We start from the raw sequence: 21,908 nt of genomic DNA, 5'->3' as shown, positions 1-21,908 counted from the left end.
CAAACAACTGTCCAAAACGACCTTCTAGATGAAGCTGGGGCTGCGAGGGCCAAGCCCCTTGCACAAATTTTGTGCACTGGGCCTCAAGTAATAAAAACACTTCTGAAGCCTTCTTACTCTTTTTTTTTTTAAATATATTTTATTGATTTTTTACAGAGAAGAAGGGAGAAGGATAGAGAGTTAGAAACATCAATGAGAGAAATCGATCAGCTGCCTCCTGCAGGCCCCTTACGGGGGATGTGCCCGCAACCAAGGTACATGCCCTTGACCGGAATCGAACCTGGGACCCTTCAGTCCACAGGCTGACGCTCTATCCATTGAGCCAAACCGGTTCGGCAACCTTCTTACTCTTTTGTAGTCTCTGAAATAACCAATCCTCCAGGAAAATGGGAAGAGGGTGCCACATTTTTGTGGATCTCTGGAATGTAAGTGCCAACAAAATGTGATTCATATCTATTATGACACATGGATTCTTTTATTTTCAGTATATCAGAATTATTTTTTATAAAGCATTTTAAATATCATTTTTTTTCTAAATTATTAGATTAGGCTCAATGAAATCTCTTCTTTCCAAATCTTTTAGGTAAGTACAGTATTATAAGGACATATGCCTAATACACAGTAAGCACTCAATACGTATTCTTTTAAAATACCCTATTTGCCGGCGTATAAGACGACTGGGCGTATAAGACGACCCCCTAACATTTCCACTCAAAATACAGAGTTTGTTATATACTCGCCGTATAAGACTACCCCCTCTTCCGCACACCTTCCACACACCAAATAAAAGGTAAAACAATATCAGGTTTTATTTTAACATTTTAATTTATATTCAAATGTATATGACATGCAGGAAAACTGTCACAAGGCTGTATGTAATCAAACATATACATAAAACAGTGCAAGTTTATTACCGGTAAACATACCGGTAATTCACTAAAGAAAACACACTCTATAGACTGGTACCGTAGATGCTTCTCAGGAACACAGGCAAGCAGCCCACATTTTGAAAATTAGCTATATTTCCTTTTATAAAGCATTCTATTTCACTAAACCAAAGAAACCTTCAAAACCAAACCACATGGGCTGCTTTTCACTATTTTTCCACTCATCACGTGCATCTCCTTAGACACCTTTGCCCCTCTTCCCATTTCGGTGAGTAATGCCTTGATTTGCCCGGCTATTGGTAGAATTTTGAACTGACATCAGATTACATTGTGTCATGAGGTGGGACATAATGACATCCACATATGACATCCACATATCCTCTTTATGATCTGGTCATTGTTTTAATTTCAAAGGAGCAACACACTCAGCTCAGTACTTCAGTCTATTTAAAGCATGCTAACTGGTGTATCAGAGCAAAGTCACACATTCTTATTATGAATCCCTGACACTGTGACATGAGCTTTCCAGTTTCATTCAACCTGTCCATGTATTGTTGGTGCTTTTTTATTTTAAGAAACAAAGATATGTATTCCCACTGTTTGCTTTTTATAAAATATATTTTTATTTTTTACAGAGAGGAAGGGAGAGTGAGAGGAATAGTTAGAAACATCGATGAGAGAGAAACATCGATTCAGCTGCCTCTTGCACGCCCCCTACTGGGGATGTGCCCGCAACCCGGGTACATGCCCTTGACTGGAATCGAACCTTGGACCCTTTAGTCTGCAGGCCGACGCTCTATCTGCCGAGCCAAACCAGCTATGACTCAATACGTATTTTTTGATTGGATGAATTGGAGCATAACTCAATCATCACAATTTATATGGTAATCAATTCAGACCAAAGCAGAGAAGGATTATGAAACCAAATAATTAGAAGAATCTTCTTAGAGATTAACTTTTATTCCAATGGCTTGTTTAAATTCACAATTTTGTGGTTCCAAGATATCATAGAAAACTTGTTTTCTGTCAAAATAGTCTCTAATACAAAGTAAATCTTCAATGGAATAGTTATCATTTTTTCCAGTCCAAATAGTCAGGCTGTACCTGCATTAAAATAAAACAGAATTCTATAGTTAAAAGTGGAAGAAACAGTGATGAGGAATTCCAATAAGCCTAAAAATAGTTTGTCTCCAACCAAAATGCACACTGATAAAAAAATTTAATTAGCAATGGTGAAATTATCCATTCCTTCATCAACATTAAATGGACTAAAGAGGAAAATAATTACATTGCTGGTGCTAAATTAGCTAACTGCTGTATCTGAATTACAGGAATGTTAAATGGCTTTAGAAACCCAGACTAGTAGACTGAAAATAGGCCAAATTTTGAACAAAAGAACTGAGGAGATTGCACTGCTGATCAAGGAATCTGTTCTCGACACAAACGCTATAGCTCTAACCTGGGTTTCGTCAGTAGCCTGACCATAGTCAGCGCACAACTGGAAGAGACTGTGAACAGACACAAGTGCCACTGACACCCCCAACACTCATTCACTTTGTAAGGGGCTTCACTATTCCTCCTGGGGATTTCTGTCTGAGATATGCTACAAGATGTCACTGAAAATACCAAACGGAATAAATTTAGATCTACTTCTGGAGTTAAAAAACATTAATAACATATGCAGATTTGTTATGGATATAAGGATATGCTCAGCCCTAGCCAGTTTGGCTCAGTGGATAGAGCGTCGACCTGCGGACTGAAGGGTCCCAGATTCGATTCCGGTCAAGGGCACATGCTCAGGTTACAGGTTCAATCCCCAGTGGGGAGTGTGCGGGAAGCAGCCAATCAATTATTCTCTCTCATCACTTGTTTCTATATCTCTCCCCTCTTCCTTCCTCTCTGAAATTAATAAAAATGTATTTAAAAAAAAGAATATGCTCAGAATTTTAATGCTAGATAAATTGTATATTTTCATTTCAGTGACATTTTCCTGTTGCACTGGAGTCTAGAGAAATGCAAAGCTGTTAGTTTTGTATTTATTTTCCCCAGAAACATGTCAAATCCAGGGGAAAATCTCCAAAGCATTTTTTCTACCAATGATCAAAAAGTAGTCTAACGAAGGCACATATTCTTGTTATACTGACACATTCCTGTCCTTAAGGATGGTGACACCATTCTGGAAATGTAATAGAGGGAAGTACTTTTGGATTTTCTTCCATAGCAATATTATGTGACAAATCAAAATGGACTTTTAAATTCTGAGAACAGGGAAAAGAAAAGAAAATGAGAACTACTTTATAAATCTATTATTTTTGCTAATATGGCATCTACTGATTTTGAGCACCATGGTGACAAAATGTATAAAAAGACACGATGTGAACTGAGGTTTAAAGAAGAGCTTTCCAGCCCTAGCCGGTTTGGCTCAGTGGATAGAGTGCCCACCTGTGGAGTGAAGGGCTCCAGGTTTGATTCTGGTCAAGGGAACATGCCTGGGTTGTGGGCTCAATCCTCAGTAGGGGGCATGTAGGAGGCAGCCAATCAATGATTCTCTCTCATCACTGATGTTTCAATCTCTCCTCCTTCCTCTCTGAAATCAATAAAAAAATTTTTTTTTTTAAAAAAAGAGCTTTCCAGAGCTTTCTAGAGTTCTCTCTTTTAATCTTCCCCCTGTTGTACTTAAACTGAAATAGGAAAAATAAAATCGCCTAAGGATATCTTAAATTGTATTCCTTCAAATCAATTCTCAGGTCTTATATTTAAAGCCCTTTTTATAGTGAAATACCATATGTAGGAAAAATGCATAAGTGTACATTTTAACAAATTATTAGAAAATTAACTCCAGTGTAACTAAAACAAGTCAAGAAATAGAACATTACCAGTACCTCGAGAGGCACCTTTGTCACTGCCCCACCACAACCTTGCCTCTCCCCAGGAGTCCTCACAACCTTGACTTTTGTGGTAGTCATCTTCTTGCTTTTCTTTATTTACCAACTATGTATTCATCCCTAAATAAAACAGTTTAATTTTTTCTTTTAATGAATTTTATATAAATGGAATCATATGGTATAGAATATAATTTTTGGTCTTGATTCTTTTGCTGAACATTGTGAAATTTATCCAAGTTGAATCATGTAGCTACAGTTTATTCATTTTCTTTGGAAAATAGTTTAGCATTATCTACTAAAGTTGAAAATATGAATACCCTAAGACCTAAAAATTCTATTCCTAGAATTCCCTCCTAATATAACTGTTCTAAATGCAGGCACATGTGCACCATGAGGTGTGTGTGTGTGTGTGTGTGTGTGTGTAAATGTTCTCAGCAGCAATCTTTTGTAACAGTCAAAACCATGAAACAGCTCTGGCTAGTATGGCTCAGCAGGTTGAGCATTGTCCCATGCACCAAGAGGTTGCCTGTTCTATTCCTGGTCAGAGCACGTGCCCAAGTTGTGGGCTCACTCCCTAATAGGGGGTGTGCGAAGGCAGCCATTTGATATTTCTCTCTCACGCAGCTGTTTCTCTCTCCCTCCTCTAAAATCAATAAAACCATGAAACAATCTAAATGTCATTCAATGATAGAATAAATAAATTGTGACATATAAGTAATAGAATGATAGTTCTTTATGAATCTAACTAGAAGCCTGGTGCATGAAATTCGTGCACGGGGAAGTTGGGGGCTGGGGGAGGTGTGGTTCCTCAGCCCAAACTGCACCCTCTCCAATCCAGGAGCTCTCAGGGGAGGTCCTACTGATGGCTTAGGCCCGCTCTCCATGGTTCTCTGTTCTCTGCGGGGCCTGCTTACCTCTCCGCCAGTAGCTACGGCGACGGGCAAGCAAGCAGGCCGTGCTGTCTGCTCACTCTCTGTGGGGCCTGCTTGCCTGCCCGCCGGTTGTCGCAGCAATGGGCAAGCAAGCAAGCAGGACCTGCTGTCCGCTCGTTCTCTGCAAGGCCTGCTTGCCTGCTTGCTGCCAGCGGCGAGGCTGAAATGACTGGGGGACTCCAGCAGGGCTGAGTGGACTGGGCGCCACCATCTTTGTGAGGGTGTGATGGTCAATCTGCATATTCCCTCTTTATTAGATTAGATAAAAATCTTCCCTAATTCTGTCTATCCTGTTCATGCTCTTCATGGTATCATTTGATAGAAAGAATTTCTGAATTTTCATGTATTCAAATTACTCAAACATATCCCTTTATGGCTAGTGATTTTTGTATCTTGTTTAAGAATTCTTTCCCTTGCCCAATGTAGTGAAGATAGTTTCTAGTGCTATATTCCATTAAAGCTTTATTATTTCACCTTTCATATTTAAAACAAGAAAACTCTGAAAGAGATGGAGTCAAGAGAAATGAAACATTAAGGATGGAGAAAAAGAAATCATCATCATCAACAACAAAGAAGAACTAGACAGACACACAAGAACCGACTTAGTGCAATGCCATGAGGTGAAAGACCAGGAAGTTTCAGACCGAAGGGGGTGACCAGAAGTACTTAATTAAGTGTTGCAGAAGTAAAGAATTTGGCTTGAACAAAGTGTGATCTTCAAATGAGAAATTTCAGGGGAGTGATTGGCTACACAAGAAGTGCAAGATGAGAAAATTGAGGCAAGAGATAATGAAAGAAATGGGATGGAAGGAACATCCTATTTGAACATGGCAGCCTAAAGTCAGCCCTGCTTCCCTTTTCTCCTAAGAATCACCCAAAAGCAGCAAAAAGAACAGAAGAATGAAAACAGAAACTTGATATTCAATGAAATTAAGAAAGAGCTGAAACTGAAAATTACAAAACAGGTAAAAAAGGTTTCCAGTAGCAATACATTAAGGCCAGACGGGTATATAAGGAGATGGAGTTCGCCCATGTAGCAGTTTACAGAGGAAGCCTACAAAAGCCACTCACAGATGAGGAGCAATTTCCACCAAAACACTTTGCAGAGCTTTCCTGGATCAGCTTTGGTCCCAAGAAGCAGTGGAGAGAAGGAAAGACTTTACACAGGAAGCCATAGGGAACAAGGCCACTGCTGTGGAAACCCAACATTTTAAATTTAAGAAATAGATGAAAGATTTTACTTAAACTACAACCACTTATCAGCACTGACTGGGGAGAAGTTAAAGGTTAAACAAACTCACACATGAGACTCTCTGGGTCATAAGAACCATATCCCTAGTTCCTCTCAAATATGAACATTGGACAAGTAGCTGATCTAGAAGACCTCACTTTCGTTAAAGTAGAATAATCAAAATAATTTGGCAGAGGTTTTATACAAGAGAGTACAACAAAATATAAGAAAAAACAAATGGCAGATGGAATAATAAATACCTCATCTTTAAACAACTATCAGATAGCTGAAACAGATAAAACAAATGAACAAAAAGAATGCCACAAAACAGATGAAAACCACAACCAAACATTTTTTAATTGATGTAATTGCCTCTGAAGAAAGAGCACAAAGCAGAGATATGAGCTCAAATGCAAGATAACAGAAAGGAGGTGATAAAACATTAACTGGCAGATCTTAGGAAAGAAGTGGAAAATTAATACTATTACAAAAACTATTAAATCTAAAGGCATACAAGGAAGAAAAGACATTATTGAAAATACAGTAAGGGACAGAAAAGATAAATTATAAAATCAAGTAAAATAAAATGCAAATAAAAGGAGAGACTAGAGAGAAAATAATAGATAACAAATATAACCAAAGGAGATTTACATATTCATAATAGGAGTCCCTAAAAGAGAAATCATAGTGTTACAAATGCAAAAGAACAAATATATAAAAATATAATTCACAGAAATATTTCAGAAAATAACATTTGAATCTACATAGTGAAAAGAAGTCCACAACCCTGTGTCTCCATAACGTACAGAATGGTCCTTATGGAGACACAGTCTAGTAAAATTACTAAGCCTCAAAGACAAAAACCCCAGCTGGGTGGCCCAGTTGGCTGGAGTGTCCTTCCGTAAGGCAAAAGGGTTGTGGGTTCGATTCCTCGTCAGGGTTCGTAGAGGCAGCCAACTGTTCTCTTTTACATCAACGTTTCTCATTTTCTCTCTCTCTCTCTCTCTCTCTCTCTCTCTCTGTCTCCCTCTCTCTCAAAAAATCAATTAAAAATAGCCTTGGGTGAGGATGAAAAAAAAGTTTTCATGGAATAGACTTCTGAACTTATTATAGAATTCAGAGGGTAACTATTTTATCTGCTTAAAACTTTGTCAATGTATAGCAATGAAAAAAGTGACATTTACTGGGCACCTACTATGTGCAAAAACTGAGGAAGAGACAATGTTAAGGTTCATTAAGAAGCTTCACTGTGGTGAGGGAGTCTATATGCTTACAGAATCAGTGTTCATATCCTCTCCTACACACACCGTCTTGACATAATTAGTTTCCATCCTTTGTCTCTGTCTTTCACACACACTCACATGCACACTCTATGCTGTTAAACTTATACATACCTATCTGATTTCTTTAACAGCCAAAGAAACTGAGAACAAGACTGTCTGACTAATGCTGCTCTGACAGGAAAAGTTACAGGCTGACTTAGTTCACTGCATATGCATTCCATCTCTTTCACCATTGTCCAACTATAACCTGAAATCAAAAGAAAGAAATTTAACTTTTCTACTAGAATACTAAAGTCAATTAAATAAAAACTAGATTACATATGTAAATTCACAGGTAATTAATGCAAACTTTCATTTGAATACAAATAGAATTAAAATATCACTTAGTGCAAGAAAATATTTTGGGTGGAAAATGTAGATGAAAGTTAAATCTAAAATCATGCCACAAGTAATCTACAGCAAATTTGAGGAAAAAAATGCCTTGGCTGGGTAGCTCAATTGGTTACATATCATTCTGGTTGCAGGTTTGATCCCCAGTTAGGGACATACAAGAATCGATCAATGAATGTATAAATAAGTGGAACCTTAAAAATATTCTCCCTTCTCTCCCCCTTCTTCTTTCTCTAAAATCAATAAATGAAAAAAAAAAGAATTTACTAATATTTCAAGTGCAAAAAAAGCAAATTTTGACACAGTAGTTTCTTTAAAGATTCTAAGACTTTTAGGCACTTCCTCATCATTAATATTCCCCATAAACTAAGATCTTCCATTTATGTTAATTATGTTTTCTTTTCTAAGAAAGATGGCTAGTAGGTGTTGGTTAGCTAATTAAGTAATAATTGACTTGAAATTTTTAAATTTTATTTATTTATTTATTTACTTATTACTCTTTAATTTATCAGGGTGACATTTAACTTCAATTTTTAAGCTTTTGGCTAGTCCAGATTTCTAATACATTTTACCTAAAATAGACATAGTGGTAGACTTTTATATATGTGCTTTCAATCATGTTAGGACATTGTAAAAATCACACCGAACTGTTTATAAAACTTTAGAAAAAAAATTTGTATTTCCAAAATAACCCAGAATCTATCAAAAGCAGGTTGTAAAAAAGCATTGGTCAGTAAAAGAGTATTTTACAGAAAGCCTATGTGAGTATGTTAGGTTAGCAGTTAAATTTCTCATGAAAGAAGGGAAATGTCTGCTTTCCTTTTGAATCTGAAAAAAATTATACATCTTTAATTAGAAAATTTGTTAATAGAAGCTACACTTAACATTATTGCTAACAGAAGCTATACTTCCATTAACAAAAACATAAAATCTCTTTATAAAATTTGTGGCATAAGAAGCAAGGGAGGATAAAACACACGTTGGTAATGACAAGAGGCCAGTGGGGGGAAAGCAGCCTTAAATAATTCAACACCAACATGACTTAAAGACCCAGATATGGTTTCACTCAATTCAAGCCTGAGGTTAAAGTCCGAGTGAAACAGTGACTAAAAGAAGTTCAGAATTAGTAAGCAAGATACTAAATCATTTCTGGTTTACCTTCTTTAAACATTTTAAATTATATGTTACAATTTTTAACGAAATTAATAAAAATTTGAATGATTAGAAAGTTGAAGTAGAATTAAGTTAAAACGTATTATACATATTATTTTTTCTCTCTCAATCATAACAATTATTGGTCCAAGGGATTATAACCTAAATGTCACTAGATCAGGGGTGGGCAAACTTTTTGACTTGAGGGCCACAATGGGTTCTTAAACTGGACCGGAGGGCCGGAACAAAAGCATGGATGGAGTGTTTGTGTGAACTAATATAAATTCAAAGTAAACATTACATAAAAGGGTACGGCCTTTTTTTTCTTTCTAGTTTTATTCATTTCAAACGGGCCGGATCTGGCCCGCAGGCCGTAGTTTGCCCACAGCTGCACTAGATAGTAGTTATTCAAATCTCATGTTAGACTAAAAAACTTCCTATCTAAAACAATAATACTTTCGGTGGTGGGCATACAGTGAAATATACAGATCTTGTATCACAGAAATGTACACTTAAAACCTCTATGTTCCTATTAACCAATGTCACCCTGATACATTTAATAAAAATAAATAAAAACAGTAATAATAAAAAAGTAAAAAATGAATGCCCTAAACACAGGATAAAAGCTCACATCTCCATAGGTTCTCAATACCTTCTTAGTTCATCATTTTAACTGCATGGACAGGTGTCCATAGCATCTGATGGCTTACTGGCTGTTTACCTGGAAATTACTACCTAGGGATGTATGAAGAAATAGAAAGATGAATTCAAATAGTGTAGTAAGTTTCAGCCAGAAAAGAGAAGCTGAAAATATCAGGTCCTTCTGTAGAAACATGTGAAGGAAAGAAGGGATCGAGCCTAGAGGAGAAAGAAGTGTATGGCCTCCCACACTCTTATCCAGCCAAAGAGAGCAGGAGGGCACCAAGGCCCCAGCACCCTACATGGGAGCGCATTCCAATGTCCAGGGAGCAGCACTCACACTCGCCCTACTTCTGGCCTCAAATCACATGGAAAGTTCTTAAAACCATTTTTTTTTTTTTATCTTTCATCTAACAACGGGAGCTTGCTCCACAGTAAAAAGAAAAAAAAAAGACTACAGAATGTTTTACAAGTTCAAAGAGACCAACTTAGGATTTGTTTAAAGTATGTACAGAGGCAGCTTTCATTCTAGACCTTGCCAATAAATATTTCCCATGGAAGCTAGTGACAGAATGTCACCAGTGAGTGAAATGTCTACTGAAGTAATAGAAAGAAGAATCATACACGTATCTTTAGCGCTAGACCTTTCTCTCCATTAGGCTCTTAGATTTTGTGGAATGTGCTTTTGGTTTTGTATTAAAGGTATTTTTATATTTTCAGTATTTATGTATTTTTTAAATATTTTTTTATTGATTTCATAGATGAAGGGAGAGGGAGAGAGAAATAGTAACATCAATGATGAGAGAGAACCATTAATCGGCTCCCTCCTGCACACCCCACACTGTGGATCGAGCCCGCGACCAGGGCATGTGCCCTGACAGGGAATCGAACCGTGACCTCCTGGATCATAGGTCAACACTCAATCACGGATCCATGCCGGTTGGGCTGTAGTATATTTTAATTTGACCACCAAGAAATACATTTTTAAAAATTATTACCTTCATTAACTTTCTCAGGATGCCATCCTGTTGTCCAACCCAGGGAAAAGGTCACATCTGGAAAGAAGGAAGTCACAGTGTCTATAAAAGGTTTTGCTTCCACTACTCTGCCGTTTCCATTTGGACCGGGAAGAATATCAGCGTTAATCCACACAGGACGCTTCAGACGCTTCTTCACATTTTCCAAGAGCATCATGGCTGGCTCTACAGCTGCCAGACTGAAAACACAGTTTGTTGTCAATGACCGATAGACCTAGAGATTTTGAAACAATAAGGTTTTAATCAGACTACATAATTTTTCCTCTTAAAAAATGTATACACACACTTTACTGGAAACTATACTACTTACAATGCTGAACTATTTCAGACCCTTTAAGGCCTATGTTGATTTCTAAGAAAATTAGCTTTTAGTGACTACTGTGATGGGAGGCTAAGAACTTGAAAGATGGATGTTGGGGGGAAAACATTCAGCATCCCCTCTCCACATTTCCATCTTTCTTCCTAAGGGACTGGCATCCTTCTGCTTATGCTTTTACCGCTTTTCACTCCACTCCTTTTGGGCCCTCTATTTTACGAAGAGAAACTGATAATCCCATTATTTCTTGGGTCATGTTTATTAGCGAGGAAGGATACTGTGCATTAAAAGCAGAGACCAGCCACTAGCCTTTCACTCTGCTCCCATGTGGTAAGCTCTTTTTCCCCACTCTTCTGCCCCTGGAATGGAGGGCCTAGATTTTATATATATATATATTGTTTTAATTTAGAAAATATTTTTCAATTACAATTAACATTCAGGATTATTTTGTATTAGCTTCTAGGTGTACAGCATAGTAGCTATACAATCATATACTTTACAGTGTTCCCTCTGATATTTTCAGTGCCCACCTGGCATATACATAGTTATTACAATATTACTGACCATATTTCCTATGCTGTACTTTACATCTCCATGACTATTCTGTAACTACCAATATGCACTTCTCAATTCCTTCACCTTTTTCACCCAGTTCCCGAATACCCTTCCCCTCTGGCAACCATGAGTCTATTCTCTATACCTAGGAGTCTGTTTCTGTTTTGTTGTTCATTTGTATTGTTCTTTAGACTACACATGCAAGTGAAATCATATGGCATTTGTATTTCTCTGTCTGACTTATTTCACTTAGCATAATACCCTCTAGGTCCATCCATACTGTCTCAAATGGTAAGATTTCATTCTTTTTTATTGGAGGCCCTAGATCTTAGTGGACTAATAAACTCTAACGCTGCAAATTCTAATGCAGATGCTGTATTTCTGTCTCAAATGCACTCTGCCTTGAAGGGTATCAATACCATGTTAAAACGACAATTCTGATCATCTGACATTGTACTTCCTACAAACTCCCCCATTTTTGGTAGCAAGCACCTTATACCTGTGTGTTCCAAAACTTGCATGTCTGCAAGTCCTATGGGGTTCTGCTCCTCCTGGGTGCAGCAGTGGGGGAAACCCTGAAACTCTTTTCTGGAAAGGACTCTGATTTCTTAAGAAATCTGGTGTTTGCAGAGGTTGGGGGAACTTTTTAGGCCTCCTCAAATTAGTAAGCCGACATAGGGCTGTTTAACATTGGTTTTCCATCTGACAATATCTAGTGTCAAACAGAATTTTCTCCCCAAAATTGAAATTCCATCAGCATATATAAGTGAAATTCCATCAGCATATACTACATGTAAAGCACTGTGGCAACAAGAAACTATGACACAAGACACAATGAAGCAACAATTTAATATACATATTCTATTTTATATGTAAATATTTTAGTTACCACTAATATAGACTACTAATACAAAAAGTAATGATACTCTCCCTTACCAAACACTTAAATATGAAAAACAAAACCTACATTAAGTAAAACATAAAACCTTACTAAAGGAAATAACACTTTTGTTATTATAGTTCTTATTTTTCTAGAACTTGACAAGATAATCCTAAAGGAGTATATGTGGAGGAAAAGCCTGGAAGACCCAATATTGTAAATCCTGTATAATGACACATCCCTCTCAATCCTATATAATAAAACCCTAATATGCAAACCGACGGAACAGTGGAATGACCAGTTGCTATGATGCACACTGACCACCAGGGGACAGATGCTCAATGCAGGAGCTGCCCCCAGCTCACTGGCCCTGACCGGTAGGGGGTGGGGCCAGCGAGTGGGTGGCGCCAGGCCAGACAAGGCAGGTGCCAGTGGGGCCCCAATTGCCCTGCCAGTCACCCCACAGATTGGCCCTGATCGCTGGCCAGGCCTAGGAACCCTTCTCATGCATGAATTTCATGCACCAGGCCTCTAGTTAAACTATAAATTCCATGTAATTCTAATTACATCTCAGTTCTTACATGTATTAGTATTAAGTTTCCCATAAAGGACTGTTTAAAGGTTTGCCACACTGATAATTTGAAGAGGGAAGTCCTGATCAGAATACTATCTAAAATTTCTCTTTGCGTAGTACTTTTCTAAATCCCTAGAAAAAAATTTAAACTTCGTTTTTCTAGAATAGATTCTTTTTCCTAAAAAGTTACTTGTATGTCAAACTTCTGAGTATCACATCCTATTTTTCTATTAAGTTCATTTAGAAATTAGGGGTGACATAATTAAAATCACACTTAAAATTACAATAACTCATTTAAAATTATATTCTAAGGGGAAATAATTTTTGCTAAAACACAGGGGAGTTTGCTACTCCAAATAAAAATTTTAAATCATCATATATTACTTAGTTATTATTATTACTGAACAAGTTAACTTCAAGGTACAAAACAAGAGCTAGTAAATTTTGACTAAAAGGTCATTCAGCTTCTCTTACTGAGAAGGTGAAGAATTTTGCTTCAGAGTGCAATTTCTAGTCAGACGGGCAACACCCTTCAAATATATTATTACCAAAAAGTCTTTTTTTTACTGGCCTTTTGTGGTAGCTGTCAATGTTTAAGAATGAATGAGCTGCCCTGCTGGTGTAGCTCAGTGATTGAGCATGAACCTGTGAACTGACTCCTGGTTGGGGCACATGCCTAGGTTGTGGGCTTGATCCCCAGCAGGGGGCATGTAAAAGGCAGGTGATCAATGATTCTCAATATAGAAGTTTCTATCTCTCTCCAGCTCTCCCTTCTTCTCTGAAATCAATAAATATATAGACCTAAAAAAATAAATGAGCTAATCTGACTGGCAAGGAGCCAAAGAACACATCACAGGGAATAACTCCAGGGGCAATAATAAACATACAAAAAACTAAACACACGAAAAGGCAAGGAGCTCTAAAACTTCGAGTCACCAGGCATTAAAGATCAAGTACTTCGTTTCATGGCATATTGAACTGGCTCCAGGAAACCTGAAATCTGGTCCTCGCTCAGCTGCCAAGCTCAGCTGTTGTCCTTAAGTAAATCACTTAACCGCACTGGGACTAAATTTCTTTGTCAATTAAATGGAATTGGAACATTCACCATCTTAAAAGTTTTTCCATTTACTGCAAATAGCTCTGGAATTCACCAACAGTATAAGGAGGTTTACTGGTATATTTAGCCCCACAACAATGACTAGAGTCCTCTTAATAACTCTATGAATAAGATTTCCAAATATATATATATATATTTTTCTCCAGAGGGAGGAAGGGAGAGGCAGAGAGGGATAGAAACATCACTGATGAGAGAGAATCATCAATCAGCTGCCTCCTGCACACCCCTTACTGGGGATCAAACCCACAACCTGGGCATGTGCCCTGACCAGGAATCAAACTGTGACCTCCCAGTTCATAGGTCGATGCTCAATCACTGAGCAACACCAGCCAGGCAGATTTCCAAATCTTTATTAATTTCTTGAGATCATTCAATGCAAAAATATTGTTCAGAGATGAAGTAGGCTTACCACAAATCCTAGAATTTCATAGAAGCTGCTTTAGTGCTTATGGTGAGCTTCTATGGTGACCCAATATATTTCTAGCTTTACCTATAATTTTCACACTACCAAAATACCAGAAAAGTAAAACGTACTGTGAAAGCTACATGGAAGGAAATGACACTTAATCTTGCTCTTCATTATCAATGCCTCCAAAATACTATTTTTAAGGAATATTTCAGTTATTGAAGAAATCTAAATAATCCCCTATACACAAATATAACAACATAAATCAAGTAGAATATGCATTAACTACCTCAACAAAATTCTCTCAATTCCTTCTCTTCTGGACTACCTTTTAACAAAGGTAGCATTGTAAATTTACTGTTGTATTACCATCATGGTCACTTACAATAAATTCCTTTATAAAAATTAACTTTAAACAGCTCAGTGGGTCTTAGATCCATTCCTAGAATGTATCAGTCTGCAATTCCATTTCAAATTAGATAAAAGTACAAAGTTAGTCAGTCAGACACAGATATGAAAGGCTATTAAAAAAAATTATTCTGTAACAACCAGAAGACTAAATATATTTGTATAAATACCTCTTAAAATCCAGCTTGATGCCTTTATTGCTTTTTGTAACTTCACTCAGCCATTCCTGGAGAGTATTATCACTACTTGTTTCAGGAGGATGGGCCATGATCGGCTGGCCATGGTCAGATCCCTCACTTGGAAGGAGGACATCAGCCTCTATCATGTGGGCAGTGCCTGTCCAAATAAAAGAAGTTAATACTTACAAAATAGGGACTGCAGAAGATGCCAGACCTTTTGAGAAAGATAAAAGGTGTCTGGTACCTGCAATATGCTCAGATATTTTTTAAAGAGTTAGATTCACCTATTACCCAATGTAAATATAAATAACTGAACTGACTTACTTTTCAGGGCCTCATTCATTTGTGCCTTATGGTTAGCAGCATGATACCAGGTGATCTGGGCACCATCTTCTGAGGTGATCTGGTTATTTCTCAGAAAATACTGCAGTATATTTTCACTCCAAGATCCTAAAATAACAGCATTTCCATGAAAAAGAATAGATTGTTTTATATCGGGTAAATAATTTTAATAAAAAAGGGCACAGCAGAGAGAATGAAGTAATTCAACGAAGAAAAACATGAGATTTAAAAAAATAAGAACAAGTATGATATGGCAGGTATTTAATATATATAAATATATAAACATGCTACATATGATGTAAGTAATAACTAGTAAAAATATAGGATAGTCTGAATCTCAGAAGCAGGAAAAAGTATGTAGAAAGAAAAAAACAACAACAGGTAAGACACAGATATTTTTTTTGGGGGGGGGGTTTAAAAAGACTTTTTAAATACAACAGTATGAAAATATAACTTAAAAATATAAAAGTCAACAGCATACGGAAGACTTAAAAATCTATGTTTTGCCCATTAGTCCCATAGGAAATAAACACATACTCAAAAAACATGAACATTGTGACATCTCGTAAAACCGGACCCTTCAGTCCGCAGGCCGACGCTCTATCCACTGAGCCAAACCGGTTTTGGCTAAGACACAGATATTTTAAAGCAGGAATTTTCACACTGTCACATGGATTCCAGGCCCCTTAAATAAGTAAAACATGTTGAGCCAAAGCTGTATTAAAAGCTTCTAAATTTTGTACATTTAATTGTTTTCTCCACCTAAAGTCCCATTCCATATTTACATTAACAATTTAGAACCTTGAATTATACAGTTAAGCATATTTACCTTCAGATTATGAGTCTCGGCACATTTATATGAATGACTAAGTAAACACCTGAGTTAATATTCACAGATTTATCTAACGTGTACAAACATATATAATTCCCCATATCTATGATTACTTTTTGGCAGACCAGAGTTTATTTTAATTAAACATTAAAATATGAGTTAACTGAGACCAAAACACTTGAATTCAGATCTATCCCAAATTATGCCATATCCTACAATAGCAATGAGAAAAAGCTGAAAAACAATGAAAACAGTTATCTGTAATCTTACCTCCCTAATTCTTGTTCATTTATTTAAACATTTAAGTGCCTGCCAAATGGCTGCAAGTTCCCTATGCAGGAGATTGTGTCTTCTGTTATTTATTAATTCTGCCTAACAACAGTTAAAAAACTAAAAATGGCCAGCTATCATAAACTGCTGATAACACATTAAGAAAAAGTAAAAACTGATTACAGAAAAGAGGAGCATATAACTTCAAAATAACATACATGGGACTCAGCAACCACTGTGTATGTGGGACTATAGAATAAAGGAGAGAATTATCCTCCTTTATCCACTATCCTCCAGCATCCACTATCCCCCAAGCAATTTCCTACCCAAAACACTAGGCCCTATTTTGCATATGTAATAGAATCAGAGACTGTTAGATGAAAATACATGGCCATCGTATTTTAAATATTTAAGTTAGGCATTTTTAGAAGGCACATTAATTATTGGCTATAACTGACATGTCCAACAATGGAAAAATAATTTAATCATAGTATATTCTCAAGATAAAATATGTGACTGATGTGGATGTCAATAATGAAGTTATAGAGATACACTAAAAGCCTCACAAAAAAGGTAATTATGCATGTTACCAGAAAAAAAGTAAATGTTAGTTAATGGTATATACTGGCCCACAGTACCATTCAACTATTAAACACACTGCAGTCAAATTTTTTATAAGGATAACCTATATACTAATAATAAAATACCATGACTCCAGAAACTAAAAAAAATTTAAGTAAAAAGTTCTCCTTGCCCTGTTAATGGATGAAATTGCTACCTTGTACTTAGCCACAACTGTATATATCTGTAGACTTTACGATGACTCAAATTATCTATGACATTAATTCTATTTTAAGTAGGCTATAACTCTGAAGATAGGGCCAAGAGAAAGGCAAAATTAGTTGCAATTTTTTGAATTAAGACTTTGGGGGGAACAGTTTTACTAGTAGCTCTACAAAAAGAAAAAATCGAGTGAAAGATACAGGGAGTTACGTATGTCCCTTCCCCTATTTTTACATCTTTCTGTGGTGATGTTTTTAAATTGATTGTGGTGATGATTATATACCAACTCTGAATATACTAGTACTAAAAAACGGATGAATGACATGCTTTAAAAATGAATGAACTGTAAGATGTGCAAATTACCTCAATAAGAAGAAAAAAAGAAAAAAGATTTTTAAATAGAAAAATACATCTATCCTTTGACCCAGAAATTTCACTTTTATAAATTTTCATAAATTTATTCCATAACAGATGTGGGAAATGACACATTTGATATAAAGATATTTATTGCAGCACTGTTTGTAAAAACAAAAGGGGAAAATAACCTAAATATCCACCAACAGTAAATACACTGAATAAATTATAGTATATCCAGGCAATGGAACATTAAGCAGCCATTAAAAAAAATGAGGCAAGGAAATGGAGCAAGATACAGAGTCATCTCAAAGTTATGTTACACTGATTTTTCCCCCAGATCCTCTAGAGCAGTGGTTCTCAACCTTCCTAATGCCGCGACCCTTTCATACAGTTCCTCATGTTGTGGTGACCCCCAACCATAAAATTATTTTCGTTGCTACTTCATAACTGTAATTTTGCTACTGTTATGAATTGTAATGTAAATATCTGATATGCAGGATGTATTTTCATTGTTACAAATTGAACATAATTAAAGCATAGTGATTAATCACAAAAACAATATGTAATTATATATGTGTTTTCTGATGGTCTTAGGCGACCCCTGTGAAAGGGGTCGCGACCAACAGGTTGAGAACCACTGCTCTAGATGGAATGTAGCCATGCTGACACTTTGAATTTAGTTCAGTGAGACCCATGTCAGAATTATAAAATAACAAATCTGTGTTGTTCTAAGCCACTAAAAACTAATGCTTTAAAAAACTAGTTTGTATGTTTTTTAAATAGTGAAACTTTTAAAAAGAGATATATAGTATATGATGGCAAATATACTATGATTTTAACTATATTTTCTTAAAAGTCAGAATTGTTCAAAAATGTACCATAAAGTTACTGTGGGGGCCTCTGAGTATTATCATTAGGTGGATTCCTTTCCTACTTCAAAATAGTTTATAAATGTTCTATAATGAGCGTGCATTATGTTTACAGTCAGGAAAAAATTTAAACTGAAAAGGCTGAAGTATACATGGTTCATGTACAAAAGTCAACCGAATTTCTATTTATGAACAATGAACAAGTGGAATTTGAAATGGAAAATAATACCATTTACATTAGCACCTCAGAAACTGAAATACTCAGGTATAAATCTAACAAAACATGTACAAAATCTATATGAGGAAAACTGCAAAGCTCTGGTGAATGAAATTAAAGAACTAAATAGAGAGATTATCCATGTTCAAAAATAAAAAGATTATATTGTCAAGATGTCAGTTCTTCCCAACTTGACCTATAGATCCAAGCAATTCTAATCAAAATCCCATCAAGTTATTTCATGGATACTGACAAACTGATTCTAAATTTTTAAAAATAGCTTATTGATTTTCAGAGAGAAAGGAAGGGAGAAGGCAAGAGAGAAACATCAATGTGAAAGAGAAACATCGATCAGCTCCTGTGCACGCCCCCACCAGCGATTGAGTCCATAACCTGAGCATGTGCCCTGAGCAGGAATTGAACAAGCAATCTCTTGATGCATGGGATGACAACCGATCAACTGAGTCACACAAGCCAGGGCAGATTCTAAACTTTATATGGAGGGCAAAAAACCCCAGAAGAACCAACAAAATATTAAAGGAGAACACAGTAATGACACTACCTAACATCAAAACTTACTATAAAGCTAAAGTAATCAAGACAGAGCGGTACTGGTGAAAGAATAAACAGATCAGTGGAACAGAATGAAGAGCCCCCAAATAGATCTCCATAAATATAGTCAACTGATCTTTGACAAAGAAGCAAAGGCTACACAATGAAGCAAAGACAGTCTTTTCAACAAATGGTTCTGGGACAACTGGACATCCACAACCAAAAAAATGATATCTAGACAAAGACCTTATACCTTTCACAAAAATTAACTCAAAATGGACCATAGACATAAATGTAAAGTGTAAAACTACACAACTCCTAAAAGATAATATGAAGAAAACCTAGATGACCTTGAGTATGGCAATGACTTTTTATTTATGCACCAAAGGCACCATCTATGAAAGAAATAATGAATTAGGTGGACTTAATTAAATGAAAAACTTCTGTTCTGGGAAAGACAACATCAAGAGAATAAGACAAACCACACACTGGGAGAAAATATTTGCAAAGGACACATCAGATAAAGGACTGTTATCCAAAATATACACAGAACTCTTAAAACTCAACAATAAGAAAACAACCCAATTTTAAGACCTCAACAAACAATTCACCAAAGAAGATAAACAGATGGCAAGCATATGAAAAGGCATTCCACATCATGTGTCATAAGAGAAACACAAAACAACAAAGTACAACTGATACCATCCTATATAATAAAAGCGTAGTATGCAAATTGTCCCCTTGACTGGGAGTTTGCCCGGGAGTTTGCCCAGGGGGTGGGGCCAGCCGGGGGAAGGGAGGGAGTACCGGCTAGCCAGCAGCCACCTTACAAGTGCACAAATTTCATGCACTGGGCCTCTAGTTGTAATATAACCTAGTTATAATAACTGGGAAGAAGCAAAGAGAAGGCCAAATATTATGAACATGTCATCTGTGCAGCTTTACCAGAAAGCTGCAGTTTAGAATAAAGCCCAGTAAAGTCTGGATGAAATAGGAAAGGTACTTGCCTGTCAATCACACCTAGGAATAGGTCATTAGCTATAGTAGGTGTGGCTACTTCAAGCACCTGAAGATTTGAGATACTTAAGCTCCTAAAAGGAGTTTGCTTCTTGATCTCTTGGGACTCTTGTTGCAGGGGGTGTGCTCTCTTGGGTCCCCTGCATTGCTCTGGGCCATGTGGACCCCAAACAATAGACTGAATAACTGTAACTAGCCTATTACTGTCCTGGACCCAATTCCATCATGGAATGGAAACTTTGGATGCTGGCACTGCTTTTGGCTCTACTGAATTCCCAGATGCACATCTTCCAGGACTGGTTTAAGGGAAATGGGACTTTACAAACCCAGAGATGTAATTCCACACAAATATAGATCACTCATCCTCCCATGTGAGTCTCAGAAAATTCTTTTTCTTGAGATATCCTAAGGACCCCACTCCCACTAGCAAAAAAAAAAAAACCAACCACCACCACCCGTGCATTTCTCCAATAACACAACTACACACCTATTAGAATGGCCAAAGTCCAGAACACTGATATAACAAATGCTGGTGAGCATGGGAAGCAACAGGAACTCTCAGTCATTGTTGGTGGGGATGAAAAATAATGCAGACACTTTGCAAGATAGTTTGGCAGTTTCTTATAAAACTAAATATACTCTTACCATATGATCCAGTTGTACTCCCTGATATTTACGCAAAGGAGCTGAAAACTATTGTTCAAAAACCTGCACACAGACGTTTGCATCAGCTTTATTCATAATTGCCAAAACTTGGAGGCAACCAAGCTGCTCTTCAGAGGGTGAATGGGTAAACTGTGGCATACCCAAACAATGAAATACTATTTGATGCTAAAAGAGAAATGAGCTATCAAATAATAAGAAGACATGCAGGAAACTTAAAAGCATATTACTAAGTAAAAGGAGCCAATCTGAAAAGGTGACATAATATATGATTCCAACTATATGACATTCTGGAAAAGACAAAACTATGGAGATAGTAAAAAGATCAGTGGTTGCCAGGGATTGGGGTGGGATAAGGGTTGGATCACAGACTATTTGGGAGCTGAGAAACTATTTTGTATGATACCATAGGATTGGGAAGATATCATTATACATTTGTCTAACCCATAGAATGTACAGCACCAAGAGTGAACCCAGGTAAACTGGACTTTGGGTGATTATGATGTGTCAATGCAGGTTCACAATTGTACTGCTTACTGGGGAATGTTGATAATGGAGAGGCTATGCATGTATCCAGGTAGGGAATATATGGGGAATCTGTTTCTCCCATTCAATTTTCCTATGAGCCTAAAACTTCTCTTAAAAAACACGAAGTAGGGCACAATATTCTTGCCACTCTTTGTCGTCAGAATGTTTTTTTCCCCTCTTAACACCCACGCAGAACCAAGGTTCCAGGCCAATGGATTGTGGACGCGCGCTGAGAATGCGGATTGCCAGGATCCAAAAAAGGGAGGGGCGCTGCCAGAGGTGTCTCTCAAAGTGTCCCATTCCCCCATTCTTCCCACGCACAGGGCAAGGAAAGCGCAGGATGCGGAGCCCGTTCTGCGGAGCCGGGACTGGCGCTTACCAGGGCCCCCAGCGGTCGTTGCCATGGTGACAGACGCCTGCGGTCCGCAAGCGCTAAGCCGTGGGCGCGACCGCGGCTGACCCTTCGCAGGTGGCGTGGAGACAAGATTCAACGAACTGAGGGATGAGCCGTCAGTCTCCGAGCGCGGCCTGAGAGCAGCTTGGGAAGCGGAGGTGGAAGCGGCGGGGGTGGCGAGAATGCGCAGGCGCAGAGGCTGCGGCTGGTGCG

The 21,908-nt window shown here is 37.3% G+C and overlaps 1 protein-coding gene across 1 annotated transcript; it reads right to left on the bottom strand.

Annotated features, from left to right (window-relative positions):
* Positions 1-1,666: 1,666 nt before the first annotated feature.
* Positions 1,667-21,861, bottom strand: FAM151B (family with sequence similarity 151 member B). Its single transcript, XM_006775478.2, has 6 exons — positions 21,681-21,861; positions 15,196-15,321; positions 14,863-15,028; positions 10,398-10,615; positions 7,330-7,465; positions 1,667-1,991 (listed from the first exon to the last, which is right to left on the bottom strand). The coding sequence occupies exons 1-6, from the start codon at positions 21,703-21,705 to the stop codon at positions 1,832-1,834; spliced, it is 831 nt and encodes a 276-aa protein (XP_006775541.1). The 5' UTR covers positions 21,706-21,861; the 3' UTR covers positions 1,667-1,831.
* Positions 21,862-21,908: the final 47 nt, after the last annotated feature.

The sequence above is a fragment of the Myotis davidii genome, unplaced genomic scaffold, assembly GCF_000327345.1.
Source record: "Myotis davidii unplaced genomic scaffold, ASM32734v1 scaffold44, whole genome shotgun sequence".
Lineage (NCBI taxonomy): Eukaryota > Metazoa > Chordata > Mammalia > Chiroptera > Vespertilionidae > Myotis > Myotis davidii.
The sequence above is the reverse complement of the archived record's forward strand: the minus strand, read 5'-3'. Positions and strand labels throughout refer to the sequence as shown.